General features: G+C 57.5%; 1 protein-coding gene across 1 annotated transcript in view; it reads right to left on the bottom strand.

Annotated features, from left to right (window-relative positions):
• Positions 1–1,023: 1,023 nt before the first annotated feature.
• LOC137310521 (tau-tubulin kinase 1-like) overlaps positions 1,024–15,635 on the bottom strand; it is a 34,542-nt gene continuing 19,930 nt past the window's right edge. Inside the window, exons 3-4 of the mRNA XM_067978291.1 lie at positions 9,746–11,289; positions 1,024–1,700 (exon numbers count right to left, since the gene is read on the bottom strand). Of these exons, the coding sequence (XP_067834392.1) occupies positions 1,271–1,700; positions 9,746–11,289 (1,974 nt within the window). The 3' untranslated portion in view covers positions 1,024–1,270. The remainder of the gene's footprint in view (positions 1,701–9,745; positions 11,290–15,635) is intronic.

Genomic DNA, 15,635 nt, shown 5'->3' with positions numbered 1-15,635 from the left:
AGAGTGATGTGAGTGTGTCCCTGTCAGTGGGAGTGATGTGAGTGTGTCCCTGTCAGTGGGAGTGATGTGAGTGTGTCCCTGTCAGTGGGAGTGATGTGAGTGTGTCCCTGTCAGTGGGAGTGATGTGAGTGTGTCCCTGTCAGTGGGAGTGATGTGAGTTTGTCCCTGTCAGTGGGAGTGATGTGAGTGTGTCCCTGTCAGTGGGAGTGATGAGTGTGTTCCTGTCAGTGGGAGTGATGTGAGTGTGTCCCTGTCAGTGGGAGTGATGCGAGTGTGTCCCTGTCAGTGGGAGTGATGTGAGTGTATTCCTGTCAGTGGGAGTGATGTGAGTGTGTCCCTGTCAGTGGGAGTGATGTGAGTGTGTCCCTGTCAGTGGGAGTGATGTGAGTGTGTCCCTGTCAGTGGGAGTGATGTGAGTTTGTCCCTGTCAGTGGGAGTGATGTGAGTTTGTCGCTGTCAGTGGGAGTGATGTGAGTTTGTCCCTGTCAGTGGGAGTGATGTGAGTTTGTCCCCGTCAGTGGGAGTGAAGTGAATGTCCCCCTGTCAGTGGGAGTGATGTGAGTGTGTCCCTGTCAGTGGGAGTGATGTGAGTGTGTCCCTGTCAGTGGGAGTGATGTGAGTGTGTCCCTGTCAGTGGGAGTGATGTGAGTGTGTCCCTGTCAGTGGGAGTGATGTGAGTGTCCCCCTGTCAGTGGGAGTGATGTGAGTGTCCCCCTGTCAGTGGGAGTGATGTGAGTGTGTCCCTGTCAGTGGGAGTGATGTGAGTGTGTCCCTGTCAGTGGGAGTGATGTGAGTGTGCCCCTGTCAGTGGGAGTGATGTGAGTGTCCCCCTGTCAGTGGGAGTGATGTGAGTGTCCCCCTGTCAGTGGGAGTGATGTGAGTGTCCCCCTGTCAGTGGGAGTGATGTGAGTGTGTCCCTGTCAGTGGGAGTGATGTGAGTGTGTCCCCCTGTCAGTGGGAGTGATGTGAGTGTGTCCCCCTGTCAGTGGGAGTGATGTGAGTGTGTCCCCCTGTCAGTGGGAGTGATGTGAGTGTGTCCCCCTGTCAGTGGGAGTGATGTGAGTGTCCCCCTGTCAGTGGGAGTGATGTGAGTGTGTCCCTGTCAGTGGGAGTGGCAGTGGACGTCTTTGCCCTGTCTCACTCACACATGGAGTAGCAGATGGGCTGAGCCAGTGATGACCTGCGTCCATCCGATCTTGCCCGTGTGATTGGGAGGATTACATGCGGGAGACTGCAGCCATCGCTGGACAGGGGCTGGACTGACACACCATTATCTGACTGCCTGCTTGCCTTCGCTGGTCTGCTGTCTTCCTTTGGTTGCTGGGGCCTGAGATCTCGCCCTGGCACCATGTCGATCGTAGGTCCCAGTCGGAGAGGACTGTGCACCCCCAGCTGGAGGGCTTGGATGGGGTCTGGGACCAGTCCCGGGGTAGGCCATGTGCAGCCTCTTGTAGTCGAATGTCGCCCTCCTTTGTCGGCACGGTGAGGGGCTGTCAGTCCTCGACAGGGGCTTGATCCTGGGGGAAGCGCTGAGGCTCCTCGCTGGGAAGATGGGGCTTCTCGGGGGGGCCCTGGGGCTGGGAGTCCGGGGGCTTTCCCGCTGCGGACCGAGGGTCAGCGGAGGGCGGTGTGTCTGCCTCGTCGGTGAGTCGATCTCAATCTTCGAGCCTGAACTTCCTGAACCTTTGTGCACTTCAAACCTGAAGAAGAAAAGCAGAGACAAGTGAGTGCTGGGTGCGAGTCATCGAGACAGCAGGAGGCCATTCAGCCCCTCGAACCTGTTCCGCCATTCAATCAGATCAAGGCTGATCTGCCCCCCGACTCCATCCACCCGCCATATCCCATAATACCCTTGGTTAGCAGAAATCGCTCGCTCTCTGATATAAAACGATTCATTGAGCTCGCACCCCCTGTTCTGAGGGACAGATTTCGACTCCTCTCCCACCCTTTGTGTGAACAAGTGTTTCTGAACTTCTCTCCTGATTGGCCAGGCTCGGATTTTTAAGGCGATGTCCCCTTGTCCCAGACTCCCCCACCAGAGGAACAAGTTTCTCTCTCTCTCTCCACCCGATCAATTCCTTTCAAACTCCGAGACACCTCACCCAAATCTCCCCTTCATCCTCGATATTCCAGGGAATACAAGCCTAGTTCATGTCCTCTCCCCTCATAATCTGACCCCTGGAGCCCTGGGAATATTCTGGGGAATCTGCACTTCACTCCTTCCGAGGCCAATATCTCCTCTCTCAGGTGCGGTGTCCCCAAACTGGACACACGTCTCCAGACGTGGTCTAATCAGGCTTTGGATCACTGGAGCAAAACTTCCTCCCCTTTAGATTCCAGCCCTCTCGTTGGAACGGTTCACATTCCATTCAACTTTGGCATTATTTGTTGCACCTGACTCCATTTTAGTGATCTGTGAACACAGACCCCGAAATCTCTTTGGACCCCCACCCCGTTTGGAGCCTTTCACCATTTTAAACAGGACTCCGATTGATCCTTTTTTGGTCCAAAATGGATGACCTCCCACTTCCCTGTGTTGAAATCCATCTGCCCCGGTTTTGCCCACTCACTTAATCTCTCAATGTCTCTCTGTAATGTGATGCTCCCGTCTACACTACTTACTGTGCCACCAATCTCTGTGTCATCGGTAACCTTGGATATCTGGCTCTCTATTGTGTTATCGAAGTCATTGATAAATGGAGTGAATAGTTGAGTCCCTGTCACAGATCCTTGTGGGACTCCACTGGTCACATCCTTCCAATTCCAGTCCATCCCCATTCTCACCACTCCCAGTCTACCCCCTAACCAATCTCCTAACCAGGTCAATAATCTGCCTTCAATTCCATGAGCTTTAACTTTAGTTAACACTCTCTGATGTGGAACCTTCTCAACTGCCTTCTGGAAGTCCATATAAACTACATCCGTGGACATTCTCCCCTGTCCACTCCTTCAGTTACTCCCTCAAAAAGTCCAGTTATGTTGGTCAGACACGACCCACCCTTTACAAATCCATGTTGGTTCTCTCCAATCAGCTCAAATTTCTCCAAGTGCTCAGTCACTCTGTCCTTAATTCGAGATTCCAATAACTTCCCCACAACAGATGTTAGACTCACAGGTCTGCAACTTCCTGGTTTCTCTCTCTCACCTTTCTTAAATAATGGAGTTCCATTTGCAATTGTCCAATCGAAAGGGACAATTCCTGAATGGAGAGAGTTTTGGGAGATTGTGGTTAAAACATCTGCAATGTCCTCTCCTCCTTCCTTCAAACCTCTGTGTGGAAACCATCAGCTCCTGGGCATTGGGCAGTCTTTAGTGCTCTTACTTTTTCTAATCCTGTTTTCTTGTTTACATTAACTGGAGTGAGTTCCAGTCCTGGATTAATTATTACTTTCTCTGGAATGTTGGGTATAGTCTCCTCTTCAAATACGGTGAAGACTGACACAAAGTCATTATTCCTAATTTTCATTTGCAGTGTTCCCCCCATCTGTTTGACAGGGAAAACATTACCTGACATCCCGTTACCTTCTCATGTACTTGGAAAAACATTTTGTGCTGATCTTGATATCACTCAAAAGTTTCGTTTCATCGTCCCTTTTGGTGAAGGGGGTACTGGGGGGGTGAATCAGGGTGAAGGGGGTACTGGGGGGGTGAATCAGGGTGAAGGGGTACTGGGGGGGTGAATGAGGGTGAAGGGGGTACTGGGGGGGTGAATCAGGGTGAAGGGGGTACTGGGGGGGTGAATCAGGGTGAAGGGGGTACTGGGGGGGTGAATGAGGGTGAAGGGGGTACTGGGGGGGTGAATCAGGGTGAAGGGGGTACTGGGGGGGGGTGAATCAGGGTGAAGGGGGTACTGGGGGGGTGAATCAGGGTGAAGGGGGTACTGGGGGGGTGAATCAGGGTGAAGGGGGTACTGGGGGGGGTGAATCAGGGTGAAGGGGGTACTGGGGGGGTGAATCAGGGTGAAGGGGGTACTGGGGGGGGGTGAATCAGGGTGAAGGGGGTACTGGGGGGGGGGTGAATCAGGGTGAAGGGGGGTACCGGGGGGTGAATCAGGGTGAAGGGGGTACCGGGGGGTGAATCAGGGTGAAGGGGGTACTGGGGGGGGTGAATCAGGGTGAAGGGGGGTACCGGGGGGTGAATCAGGGTGAAGGGGGTACTGGGGGTGAATCAGGGTGAAGGGGTACTGGGGGGGTGAATCAGGGTGAAGGGGGTACTGGGGGGTGAATCAGGGTGAAGGGGGTACTGGGGGGGTGAATCAGGGTGAAGGGGGTACTGGGGGGTGAAACAGGGTGAAGGGGGTACTGGGGGGTGAATCAGGGTGAAGGGGGTACTGGGGGGTGAAACAGGGTGAAGGGGGTACTGGGGGGTGAATCAGGGTGAAGGGGGTACTGCGGGGGTGAATCAGGGTGAAGGGGGTACTGGGGGGTGAATCAGGGTGAAGGGGGCACTGGGGGGGTGAATCAAGGTGAAGGGGTACTGGGGGGGTGAATCAGGGTGAATCAGGGTGAAGGGGGTACTGGGGGTACTGGGGGGGTGAATCAGGGTGAAGGGGTACTGGGGGGTGAATCAGGGTGAAGGGGGTACTGGGGGGGTGAATCAGGGTGAAGGGGGTACTGGGGGGGGGGTGAATCAGGGTGAAGGGGGTACTGGGGGGGTGAATCAGGGTGAAGGGGGTACTGGGGGGGTGAATCAGGGTGAAGGGGGTACTGGGGGGGGGTGAATCAGGGTGAAGGGGGTACTGGGGGGGGGTGAATCAGGGTGAAGGGGGTACTGGGGGTGAATCAGGCTGAAGGGGGTACTGGGGGTGAATCAGGGTGTAGGGGGAACTGGGGGGTGAATCATGGTGAAGCGGGTACTGGGGGGGGGTGAATCAGGGTGAAGCGGGTACTGGGGGGGGGTGAATCAGGGTGAAGCGGGTACTGGGGGGGGTGAATCAGGGTGAAGGGGGTACTGGGGGGTGAATCAGGGTGAAGGGGGTACTGGGGGGGGTGAATCAGGGTGAAGGGGGTACTGGGGGGGTGAATCAGGGTGAAGGGGGTACTGGGGGGGGTGAATCAGGGTGAAGGGGGTACTGGGGGGGGTGAATCAGGGTGAAGGGGGTACTGGGGGGGGTGAATCAGGGTGTAGGGGGTACTGGGGGGTGAATCAGGGTGAAGGGGGTACTGAGGGGTGAATCAGGGTGAAGGGGGTACTGGGGGGTGAATCAGGGTGAAGGGGGTACTGGGGGGGGGTGAATCAGGGTGAAGCGGGTACTGGGGGGGTGAATCAGGGTGAAGGGGGTACCGGGGGGTGAATCAGGGTGAAGGGGGTACTGGGGGTGAATCAGGGTGAAGGGGTACTGGGGGGGTGAATCAGGGTGAAGGGGGTACTGGGGGGTGAATCAGGGTGAAGGGGGTACTGGGGGGTGAAACAGGGTGAAGGGGGTACTGGGGGGTGAATCAGGGTGAAGGGGGTACTGGGGGGTGAAACAGGGTGAAGGGGGTACTGGGGGGTGAATCAGGGTGAAGGGGGTACTGCGGGGGTGAATCAGGGTGAAGGGGGTACTGGGGGGTGAATCAGGGTGAAGGGGGTACTGCGGGGGTGAATCAGGGTGAAGGGGGTACTGGGGGGTGAATCAGGGTGAAGGGGGCACTGGGGGGTGAATCAGGGTGTAGGGGGTACTGGGGGGGGTGAATCAGGGTGAAGGGGGTACTGGGGGGGTGAATCAAGGTGAAGGGGTACTGGGGGGGTGAATCAGGGTGAATCAGGGTGAAGGGGGTACTGGGGGTACTGGGGGGGTGAATCAGGGTGAAGGGGTACTGGGGGGTGAATCAGGGTGAAGGGGGTACTGGGGGGGTGAATCAGGGTGAAGGGGGTACTGGGGGGGGGTGAATCAGGGTGAAGGGGGTACTGGGGGGGGGGGTGAATCAGGGTGAAGGGGGTACTGGGGGTGAATCAGGCTGAAGGGGGTACTGGGGGTGAATCAGGGTGTAGGGGGAACTGGGGGGTGAATCATGGTGAAGCGGGTACTGGGGGGGGGTGAATCAGGGTGAAGCGGGTACTGGGGGGGGGTGAATCAGGGTGAAGCGGGTACTGGGGGGGGGTGAATCAGGGTGAAGCGGGTACTGGGGGGGGTGAATCAGGGTGAAGGGGGTACTGGGGGGTGAATCAGGGTGAAGGGGGTACTGGGGGGGGTGAATCAGGGTGAAGGGGGTACTGGGGGGGGTGAATCAGGGTGAAGGGGGTACTGGGGGGGTGAATCAGGGTGAAGGGGGTACTGGGGGGGGTGAATCAGGGTGAAGGGGGTACTGGGGGGGGTGAATCAGGGTGAAGGGGGTACTGGGGGGGGTGAATCAGGGTGTAGGGGGTACTGGGGGGTGAATCAGGGTGAAGGGGGTACTGAGGGGTGAATCAGGGTGAAGGGGGGTACTGGGGGGTGAATCAGGGTGAAGGGGGTACTGGGGGGTGAATCAGGGTGAAGGGGGTACTGGGGGGTGAATCAGGGTGAAGGGAGTACTGGGGGGGTGAATCAGGGTGAAGGGGGTACTGGGGGGTGAATCAGGGTGAAGGGGGTACTGGGGGGGGTGAATCAGGGTGAAGGGGGTACTGGGGGGGGTGAATCAGGGTGAAGGGGGTACTGGGGGGGGGTGAATCAGGGTGAAGGGGGTACTGGGGGGGGGTGAATCAGGGTGAAGGGGGTACTGGGGGGGGTGAATCAGGGTGAAGGGGGTACTGGGGGGGGTGAATCAGGGTGAAGGGGGTACTGGGGGGGGTGAATCAGGGTGAAGGGGGTACTGGGGGGGGGTGAATCAGGGTGTAGGGGGTACTGGGGGGTGAATCAGGGTGAAGGGGGTACTGAGGGGTGAATCAGGGTGAAGGGGGTACTGGGGGGTGAACCAGGGTGAAGGGGGTACTGGGGGGTGAACCAGGGTGAAGGGGGTACTGGGGGGTGAATGAGGGTGAAGGGGGTACCGGGGGGTGAATGAGGGTGAAGGGGGTACCGGGGGGTGAATGAGGGTGAAGGGGGTACCGGGGGGTGAATGAGGGTGAAGGGGGTACCGGGGGGTGAATGAGGGTGAAGGGGGTACCGGGGGGTGAATGAGGGTGAAGGGGGGTACCGGGGGGTGAATGAGGGTGAAGGGGGTACCGGGGGGGTGAATGAGGGTGAAGGGGGTACCGGGGGGGGTGAATGAGGGTGAAGGGGATACCGGGGGGGTGAATGGGGGTGAATGAGGGGGCACCGGGGGGTGAATGAGGGGGCACCGGGGGGTGAATGAGGGGGCACCGGGGGGTGAATGAGGGGGCACCGGGGGGTGAATGAGGGGGCACCGGGGGGTGAATGAGGGGGCACCGGGGGGTGAATGAGGGGGCACCGGGGGGTGAATGAGGGGGCACCGGGGGGTGAATGAGGGGGCACCGGGGGGTGAATGAGGGGGCACCGGGGGGTGAATGAGGGGGCACCGGGGGGTGAATGAGGGGGCACCGGGGGGTGAATGAGGGGGCACCGGGGGGTGAATGAGGGGGCACCGGGGGGTGAATGAGGGGGCACCGGGGGGTGAATCAGGGGGCACCGGGGGGTGAATCAGGGGGCACCGGGGGGTGAATCAGGGGGCACCGGGGGGTGAATCAGGGGGCACCGGGGGGTGAATCAGGGGGCACCGGGGGGTGAATCAGGGGGCACCGGGGGGTGAATCAGGGGGCACCGGGGGGTGAATCAGGGGGCACCGGGGGGTGAATCAGGGGGCACCGGGGGGTGAATCAGGGGGCACCGGGGGGTGAATCAGGGGGCACTGGGGGGTGAATCAGGGGGCACTGGGGGGTGAATCAGGGGGCACTGGGGGGTGAATCAGGGGGCACTGGGGGGTGAATCAGGGGGCACTGGGGGGTGAATCAGGGGGCACTGGGGGGTGAATCAGGGGGCACTGGGGGGTGAATCAGGGGGCACTGGGGGGTGAATCAGGGGGCACCGGGGGGTGAATCAGGGTGAAGGGGGTCTATATCCTCTTGAAGTCTATCACTATCCTCCTCACTGTTTACCACACTTCCAAGTTTTGTGTCATCTGCAAATTTTGAAATTGTGCCCTGTACACCCAAGTCCAAGTCATTAATATATATCAAGAAAAGCAGTGGTCCCAGCACTGACCCCTGGGGAACACCACTGTACACCTCCCTCCAGTCCGAAAAACAACCGTTCACCACTACTCTCTGTTTCCTGTCCCTTAGACAATTCTGTATCCATGTTGCTACTGCCCCCTTTATTCCATGGGCCACAATCTTGATGATAAGCCGACCGTGCGGCACTTTATCAAACGCCTTTTGAAAGTCCATATACACCACATCCACCGCATTGCCCTCATCGACCCTCTCTGTTACCTCATCAAAAAACTCTCAGGTTAGTTAAACACGATTTGCCTTTAACAAATCCGTGCTGACTTTCCCTCATCAATCCACACTCGTCCAAGTGACTGTTAATTCTGTCCCGGATTATCGTTTCTAAAAGTTTCCCCACCACTGAGGTTAAACTGACTGGCCTGTAGTTGCTGGGTTTATCCTTACACCCTTTTTTGAACAAGGGTGTAACATTTGCAATTCTCCAGTCCTCTGGCACCACCCCCGTATCTACGGATATTTGGAAGATTATGGCCAGTACCTCCGCAATTTCCACCCTTACTTCCCTCAGCAACCTAGGATGCATCCCATCCGGACCGGGTGAATTATCTACTTTAAGTACAGCTGGACTTTCCAGTACCTCCTCTTTATCAATTTTTAGCCCATCCAGTATCTCAACTATATCTTCCTTCACTGAGACTCTGGCAGCATCTTCTTCCTTGGTAAAGTCAGATGCAAAGTATTCATTTAGTACCTCGGCCATGCCCTCTGCCTCCATGAGGAGATCTCCTTTATGGTCCCGAATCGGCCCCATCCCTCCTCTTACTCCTGTTTACTGTTTACATGCCTGTGGAAGACTTTTGGATTCCCTTTTATGTTCCCGCCAGTCTATTCTCATTCTCTCTCTTTGCCCCTCTTATTTCCTTTTTCACTTCCCCTCTGAACTTTCTATATTCTGTCTGGTTCTCACTTGTGTTATCAACCTGACATCTGTCATACGCCCCCCTTTTCTGTTTCATCTTACTCTCTATCTCTTTTCTTATCTCATTTGTGGCGAGAGACAGGAAAGGTGAGGGAGGGGAAGGTGAGGGTGAGGGAGGGGAAGGTGAGGGTGAGGGAGGGAAAGGTGAGGGTGAGGGAGGGAAAGGTGAGGGTGAGGGAGGGAAAGGTGAGGGTGAGGGAGGGAAAGGTGAGGGTGAGGGAGGGAAAGGTGAGGGAGGGGAAGGTGAGGGAGGGGAAGGTGAGGGAGGGGAAGGTGAGGGAGGGGAAGGTGAGGGAGGGGAAGGTGAGGGAGGGGAAGGTGAGGGAGGGGAAGGTGAGGGAGGGGAAGGTGAGGGAGGGGAAGGTGAGGGAGGGGAAGGTGAGGGAGGGGAAGGTGAGGGAGGGGAAGGTGAGGGAGGGGAAGGTGAGGGAGGGGATGGTGAGAGGTGGTTCTGTACCCCAGTGTTATACAGTGACAGACCTGTTCCCACCCCTCCCACTCCCTCTCCCCCTCCCCCCCCGTCTCTCCTCGACCCCTCCCCTCCACTCCCCTTCCAATACAGCGAGCGAAGGGGAGTTGGTCACATCCGAACCCGGACCCTTGCCCTGGTGCCCCAAGGGACCGGGCCCTTCTGTAGGATCCCCTCAGTAATCAGTGATCAATCTCATTGCTTACCGATGTGCAGGCGGAGGCTTCGATGGGCTTGTGTTTGGGGAGCTGGGAGCTGAGGGTGGGGATGGGCAGGATTGAAGCATCTTTACAGGGGTGATGGGCCGTGGGATTTTACTCTTGCCGATTGGTGCTGGGCTACGCCTGCCCCCAGGAGACGGGGTCTCACTCCCTTCGCCCACTCGGTGGAGCGAGCTGTCGGAGTACGTGTCCTCCTCGGAGGCGGTTGCTGGGGGGCTCCTCGAACCTCTTCTCCTCTCCTCCCCCGAGGAGGCAGAGGAGGAGGTCACTGAGTTTATGCGCATCAGTCGGTTCTGCCTCCTCTCCATCAGGAAACGGGCCAGGTCGAGGTGCCTGGACCTCTTCTGGGAGAGTCTGTCCTTGAAGGAGAGAGGGGCCGAATGGTCAGACCCCGTATCCTCCTCAGACATCAAGACGGGAATTCGACTCTTCCATCGGGATCTTGCAGGTGCCCTGAGATTGCCGTTGCCCATCACCGTCCTGCTGCCTTCTCCCTCGCTCCCGTCCCTGGGGTCTTGGTCGGGGGGCTTGGTGGTCTCCACGGGGGCCGCGGCCTCTGAATCCTCCCCCCGCTCGCCGTCAGGAAGGTTCTCCGCTGGCGCTCCCTCTCCGGTCCCTGCCCCATTCTGGGCTGTGGTCTCTCCCGCTTGGGCCTGGGGCTGGGGCCGGGATGGGCCAAGCACCTCAGCCTCTCCTTCCTCCGGCCCCTCTGTCAAGGACCAGCTCCCATTCTCCAGGACTGGGGGCTGGAAGAATTCGTAGTGGTCCTGCGGCAGGAGCTGCCCGCTGGACGACATGACGTTGAGGTGGGTTTTCTCTGCGATGTGGAGGAAGGTTCGCTCGACCTTGGTGAAGGGGGAGGAGGTCGTCGCTGTGGCGATGGGGCAGAGGGGCTTGGATTCCGACTTCAGCACGGAGGAGAGGGTTCCCGGTTCCGACACGTCCAGCTGACTTCCCAGGGGTTGCGGCCTCTCGCTCTGGGGCGTCACCGCAGCCAGCGTCCCCTGCTCCGCGTCGGGCGCCAGGTCCGCGGTGGTGGGTGATTTGCGGGCGTCGCCCGGTGAGAACAGCACCAGGGTTTTGGAACCTTCCTCCAACTCCTGGTCACCGTCTGCCCCTGACGCTCGACACCTGCCCTCCCTCTGTTCGTCTGCCAGGAGCGTGGAGGGAGCAGCTTCCTGACTGCACTCTGTGCTCGACTCGCTCTGCTCCTTCTCTCCCTCGCTCCGTTCCTTCTCTCCGGCCGCCGCCGCCTCCTCCTCCTCCTCCTCCTCCTCCCCCTCCTCCTCCCCCTCCTCTCCGTTGAGACGGTCCAACCCCTGGCGTTGACACGGGAGGTCAAAAGTGGCCAGTAAGACCACGTTCGAGAAATCCACCCTCCTGTGACGGTGCAGCGGGGCTCGTTCGATCCTGATGTCTCTGGGCGGCACTGCCTGGCCGATCGGCAAAGCCCTCAGCCGTGAAGGGCAAGGGAGGTCAGCGACCACCACCGGAAGGATCCCATTCAACTCATCGCCTTGACACAAGGTCTGAAATCAAAAGATAAATGTTAATGATTAAATATCCCACTCAGTCCAATCCCACTCTCCTGACCACTTCATAAACAAGGTGCTTTGGGCAGTCACCGTCTTCATTATTCATTCTGGGGACCTGGGTGCGGCTGGCAAGGCCGCGATTTATCGCCCGTACATACTTGCCCTGAGAAGATAGTGGCGAGACGCCTTCTTGAACCAAGGGTGTTTTTTATTACTGGCTGTTTCACTGGGACCTCTTCAGAGGGCAGATAAGAGTCAATCACATTGTTGTGGGACGGGAGTCACATACAGGCCCAGACTCAGGCAGTGGGATTAGTGTGGGATTGATACAGGGCTATGGGGAGAGAGCGGGGCGGTGGGAATAGTTTGGGATTGATACAGGGCGATGGGGAGAGAGTGGGGCAGTGGGATTAGTGTGGGATTGATACAGGGCTATGGGGAGAGAGTGGGGCAGTGGGATTAGTTTGGGGATTGATACAGGGCTATGGGGAGAGAGTGGGGCAGTGGGATTAGTGTGGGATTGATACAGGGCTATGGGGAGAGAGTAGGGCAGTGGGATTAGTGTGGGATTGACACAGGGCTATGGGGAGAGAGCGGGGCAGTGGGATTAGTGTGGGATTGATACAGGGCTATGGGGAGAGAGCGGGGCAGTGGGATTACTGTGGGATTGACACAGGGCTATGGGGAGAGAGCAGGGCAGTGGGATTAGTGTGGGATTGACACAGGGCTATGGGGAGAGAGCGGGGCAGTGGGATTACTGTGGGATTGACACAGGGCTATGGGGAGAGAGTGGGGCAGTGGGATTAGTGTGGGATTGACACAGGGCTATGGGGAGAGAGCAGGGCAGTGGGATTAGTGTGGGATTGACACAGGGCTATGGGGAGAGAGCAGGGCAGTGGGATTAGTGTGGGATTGACACAGGGCTATGGGGAGAGAGCGGGGCAGTGGGATTAGTGTGGGATTGACACAGGGCTATGGGGAGAGAGCGGGGCAGTGGGATTAGTGTGGGATTGATAAAGGGCTATGGGGAGAGAGTGGGGCAGTGGGATTAGTGTGGGATTGATACAGGGCTATGGGGAGAGAGTGGGGCAGTGGGATTAGTTTGGGATTGATACAGGGCTATGGGGAGAGAGTGGGGCAGTGGGATTAGTTTGGGATTGATACAGGGCTATGGGGAGAGAGCGGGGCAGTGGGGTTAGTTTGGGGATTGATACAGGGCTATGGGGAGAGAGCGGGGCAGTGGGATTAGTGTGGGATTGATACAGGGCTATGGGGAGAGAGCGGGGCAGTGGGATTAGTTTGGGATTGATACAGGGCTATGGGGAGAGAGTGGGGCAGTGGGATTAGTTTGGGATTGATACAGGGCGATGGGGAGAGAGTGGGGCAGTGGGATTAGTGTGGGATTGATACAGGGCTATGGGGAGAGAGTGGGGCAGTGGGATTAGTGTGGGATTGATACAGGGCTATGGGGAGAGAGTAGGGCAGTGGGATTAGTGTGGGATTGACACAGGGCTATGGGGAGAGAGCGGGGCAGTGGGATTAGTGTGGGATTGATACAGGGCTATGGGGAGAGAGCGGGGCAGTGGGATTACTGTGGGATTGACACAGGGCTATGGGGAGAGAGCAGGGCAGTGGGATTAGTGTGGGATTGACACAGGGCTATGGGGAGAGAGCAGGGCAGTGGGATTAGTGTGGGATTGACACAGGGCTATGGGGAGAGAGCGGGGCAGTGGGATTACTGTGGGATTGACACAGGGCTATGGGGAGAGAGCAGGGCAGTGGGATTAGTGTGGGATTGACACAGGGCTATGGGGAGAGAGCGGGGCAGTGGGATTAGTGTGGGATTGACACAGGGCTATGGGGAGAGAGCGGGGCAGTGGGATTAGTGTGGGATTGATAAAGGGCTATGGGGAGAGAGTGGGGCAGTGGGATTAGTGTGGGATTGATACAGGGCTATGGGGAGAGAGTGGGGCAGTGGGATTAGTTTGGGATTGATACAGGGCTATGGGGAGAGAGTGGGGCAGTGGGATTAGTTTGGGATTGATACAGGGCTATGGGGAGAGAGCGGGGCAGTGGGGTTAGTTTGGGGATTGATACAGGGCTATGGGGAGAGAGCGGGGCAGTGGGATTAGTGTGGGATTGATACAGGGCTATGGGGAGAGAGCGGGGCAGTGGGATTAGTGTGGGATTGATACAGGGCTATGGGGAGAGAGTGGGGCAGTGGGATTAGTTTGGGATTGATACAGGACTATGGGGAGAGAGTGGGGCAGTGGGATTAGTGTGGGATTGATACAGGGCTATGGGGAGGGAGTGGGGCAGTGGGATTAGTGTGGGATTGATACAGGGCTATGTTGAGAGAGCGGGGCAGTGGGATTAGTGTGGGATTGATACAGGACTATGGGGAGAGAGTGGGGCAGTGGGATTAGTTTGGGGATTGATACAGGGCTATGGGGAGAGAGTGGGGCAGTGGGATTAGTTTGGGATTGATACAGGGCTATGGGGAGGGAGTGGGGCAGTGGGATTAGTGTGGGATTGATACAGGGCTATGGGGAGAGAGTGGGGCAGTGGGATTAGTTTGGGATTGATACAGGGCTATGGGGAGAGAGTGGGGCAGTGGGATTAGTTTCGGGATTGATACAGGACTGTGGGGAGGGAGTGGGGCAGTGGGATTAGTGTGGGATTGATACAGGGCTATGGGGAGAGAGAGAGGGGCAGTGGGATTAGTGTGGGATTGATACAGGGCTATGGGGAGAGAGCGGGGCAGTGGGAATAGTTTGGGGATTGATGCATGGCTATGGGGAGAGAGTGGGGCAGTGGGATTAGTATGGGATTGATACAGGGCTATGGGGAGAGAGTGGGGCAGTGGGATTAGTGTGCGATTGATACAGGACTATGGGGAGAGAGTGGGGCAGTGGGATTAAGGTGGGGATTGATACAGGGCTATGGGGAGAGAGCAGGGCAGTTGGATTAGTATGGGATTGATACAGGGCTATGGGGAGAGAGCAGGGCAGTGGGATTAGTTTGGGGATTGATACAGGGCTATGGGGAGAGAGCAGGGCAGTGGGATTAGTGTGGGATTGATACAGGACTATGGGGAGAGAGTGGGGCAGTGGGATTAGTTTGGGGATTGATACAGGACTATGGGGAGAAAGTGGGGCAGTGGGATTAGTGTGGGATTGATACAGGGCTGTGGGGAGAGAGAGAGGGGCAGTGGGATTATTGTGGGATTGATACAGGGCTATGGGGAAAGAGGGGGCAGTGGGATTAGTGTGGGATTGATACAGGGCTATGGGGAGAGAGCGGGGCAGTGGGATTAGTGTGGGATTGATACAGGACTATGGGGAGAGAGTGGGGCAGTGGGATTAGTGTGGGATTGATACAGGGCTATGGGGAGAGAGCGGGGCAGTGGGATTAGTGTGGGATTGATACAGGGCTATGGGGAGAGAGCGGGGCAGTGTGATTAGTTTGGGATTGATACAGGGCTATGGGGAGAGAGCGGGGCAGTGGGATTAGTGTGGGATTGATACAGGGCTATGGGGAGAGAGCGGGGCAGTGGGATTAGTGTGGGATTGATACAGGGCTATGGGGAGAGAGCGGGGCGGTGGGATTAGTGTGGGATTGATACAGGGCTATGGGGAGAGAGCGGGGCGGTGGGATTAGTGTGGGATTGATACAGGGCTATGGGGAGAGAGCGGGGCGGTGGGATTAGTGTGGGATTGATACAGGGCTATGGGGAGAGAGCGGGGCAGTGGGATTAGTGTGGGATTGATACAGGGCTATGGGGAGAGAGCGGGGCAGTGGGATTAGTGTGGGATTGATACAGGGCTATGGGGAGAGAGCGGGGCAGTGGGATTAGTGTGGGATTGATACAGGGCTATGGGGAGAGAGTGGGGCAGTGGGATTAGTTTGGGGATTGATACAGGGCTATGGGGAGAGAGTGGGGCAGTGGGATTAGTTTCGGGATTGATACAGGGCTATGGGGAGAGAGTGGGGCAGTGGGATTAGTTTCGGGATTGATACAGGGCTATGGGGAGAGAGTGGGGCAGTGGGATTAGTTTCGGGATTGATACAGGGCTATGGGGAGAGAGCGGGGCAGTGGGATTAGTGTGGGATTGATACAGGGCTATGGGGAGAGAGTGGGGCAGTGGGATTAGTTTCGGGATTGATACAGGGCTATGGGGAGAGAGCGGGGCAGTGGGATTAGTGTGGGATTGATACAGGGCTATGGGGAGAGAGCGGGGCAGTGGGATTAGTGTAGGATTGATACAGGGCTATGGGGAGAGAGCGGGGCAGTGGGATTAGTTTCGGGATTGATACAGGGCTATGGGGAGAGAGCGGGG

The sequence above is a fragment of the Heptranchias perlo genome, unplaced genomic scaffold, assembly GCF_035084215.1.
Source record: "Heptranchias perlo isolate sHepPer1 unplaced genomic scaffold, sHepPer1.hap1 HAP1_SCAFFOLD_257, whole genome shotgun sequence".
NCBI classification, from domain to species: domain Eukaryota; kingdom Metazoa; phylum Chordata; class Chondrichthyes; order Hexanchiformes; family Hexanchidae; genus Heptranchias; species Heptranchias perlo.
Note: the sequence above shows the minus strand (reverse complement) of the source record. Positions and strands in the feature narration are given on the sequence as shown.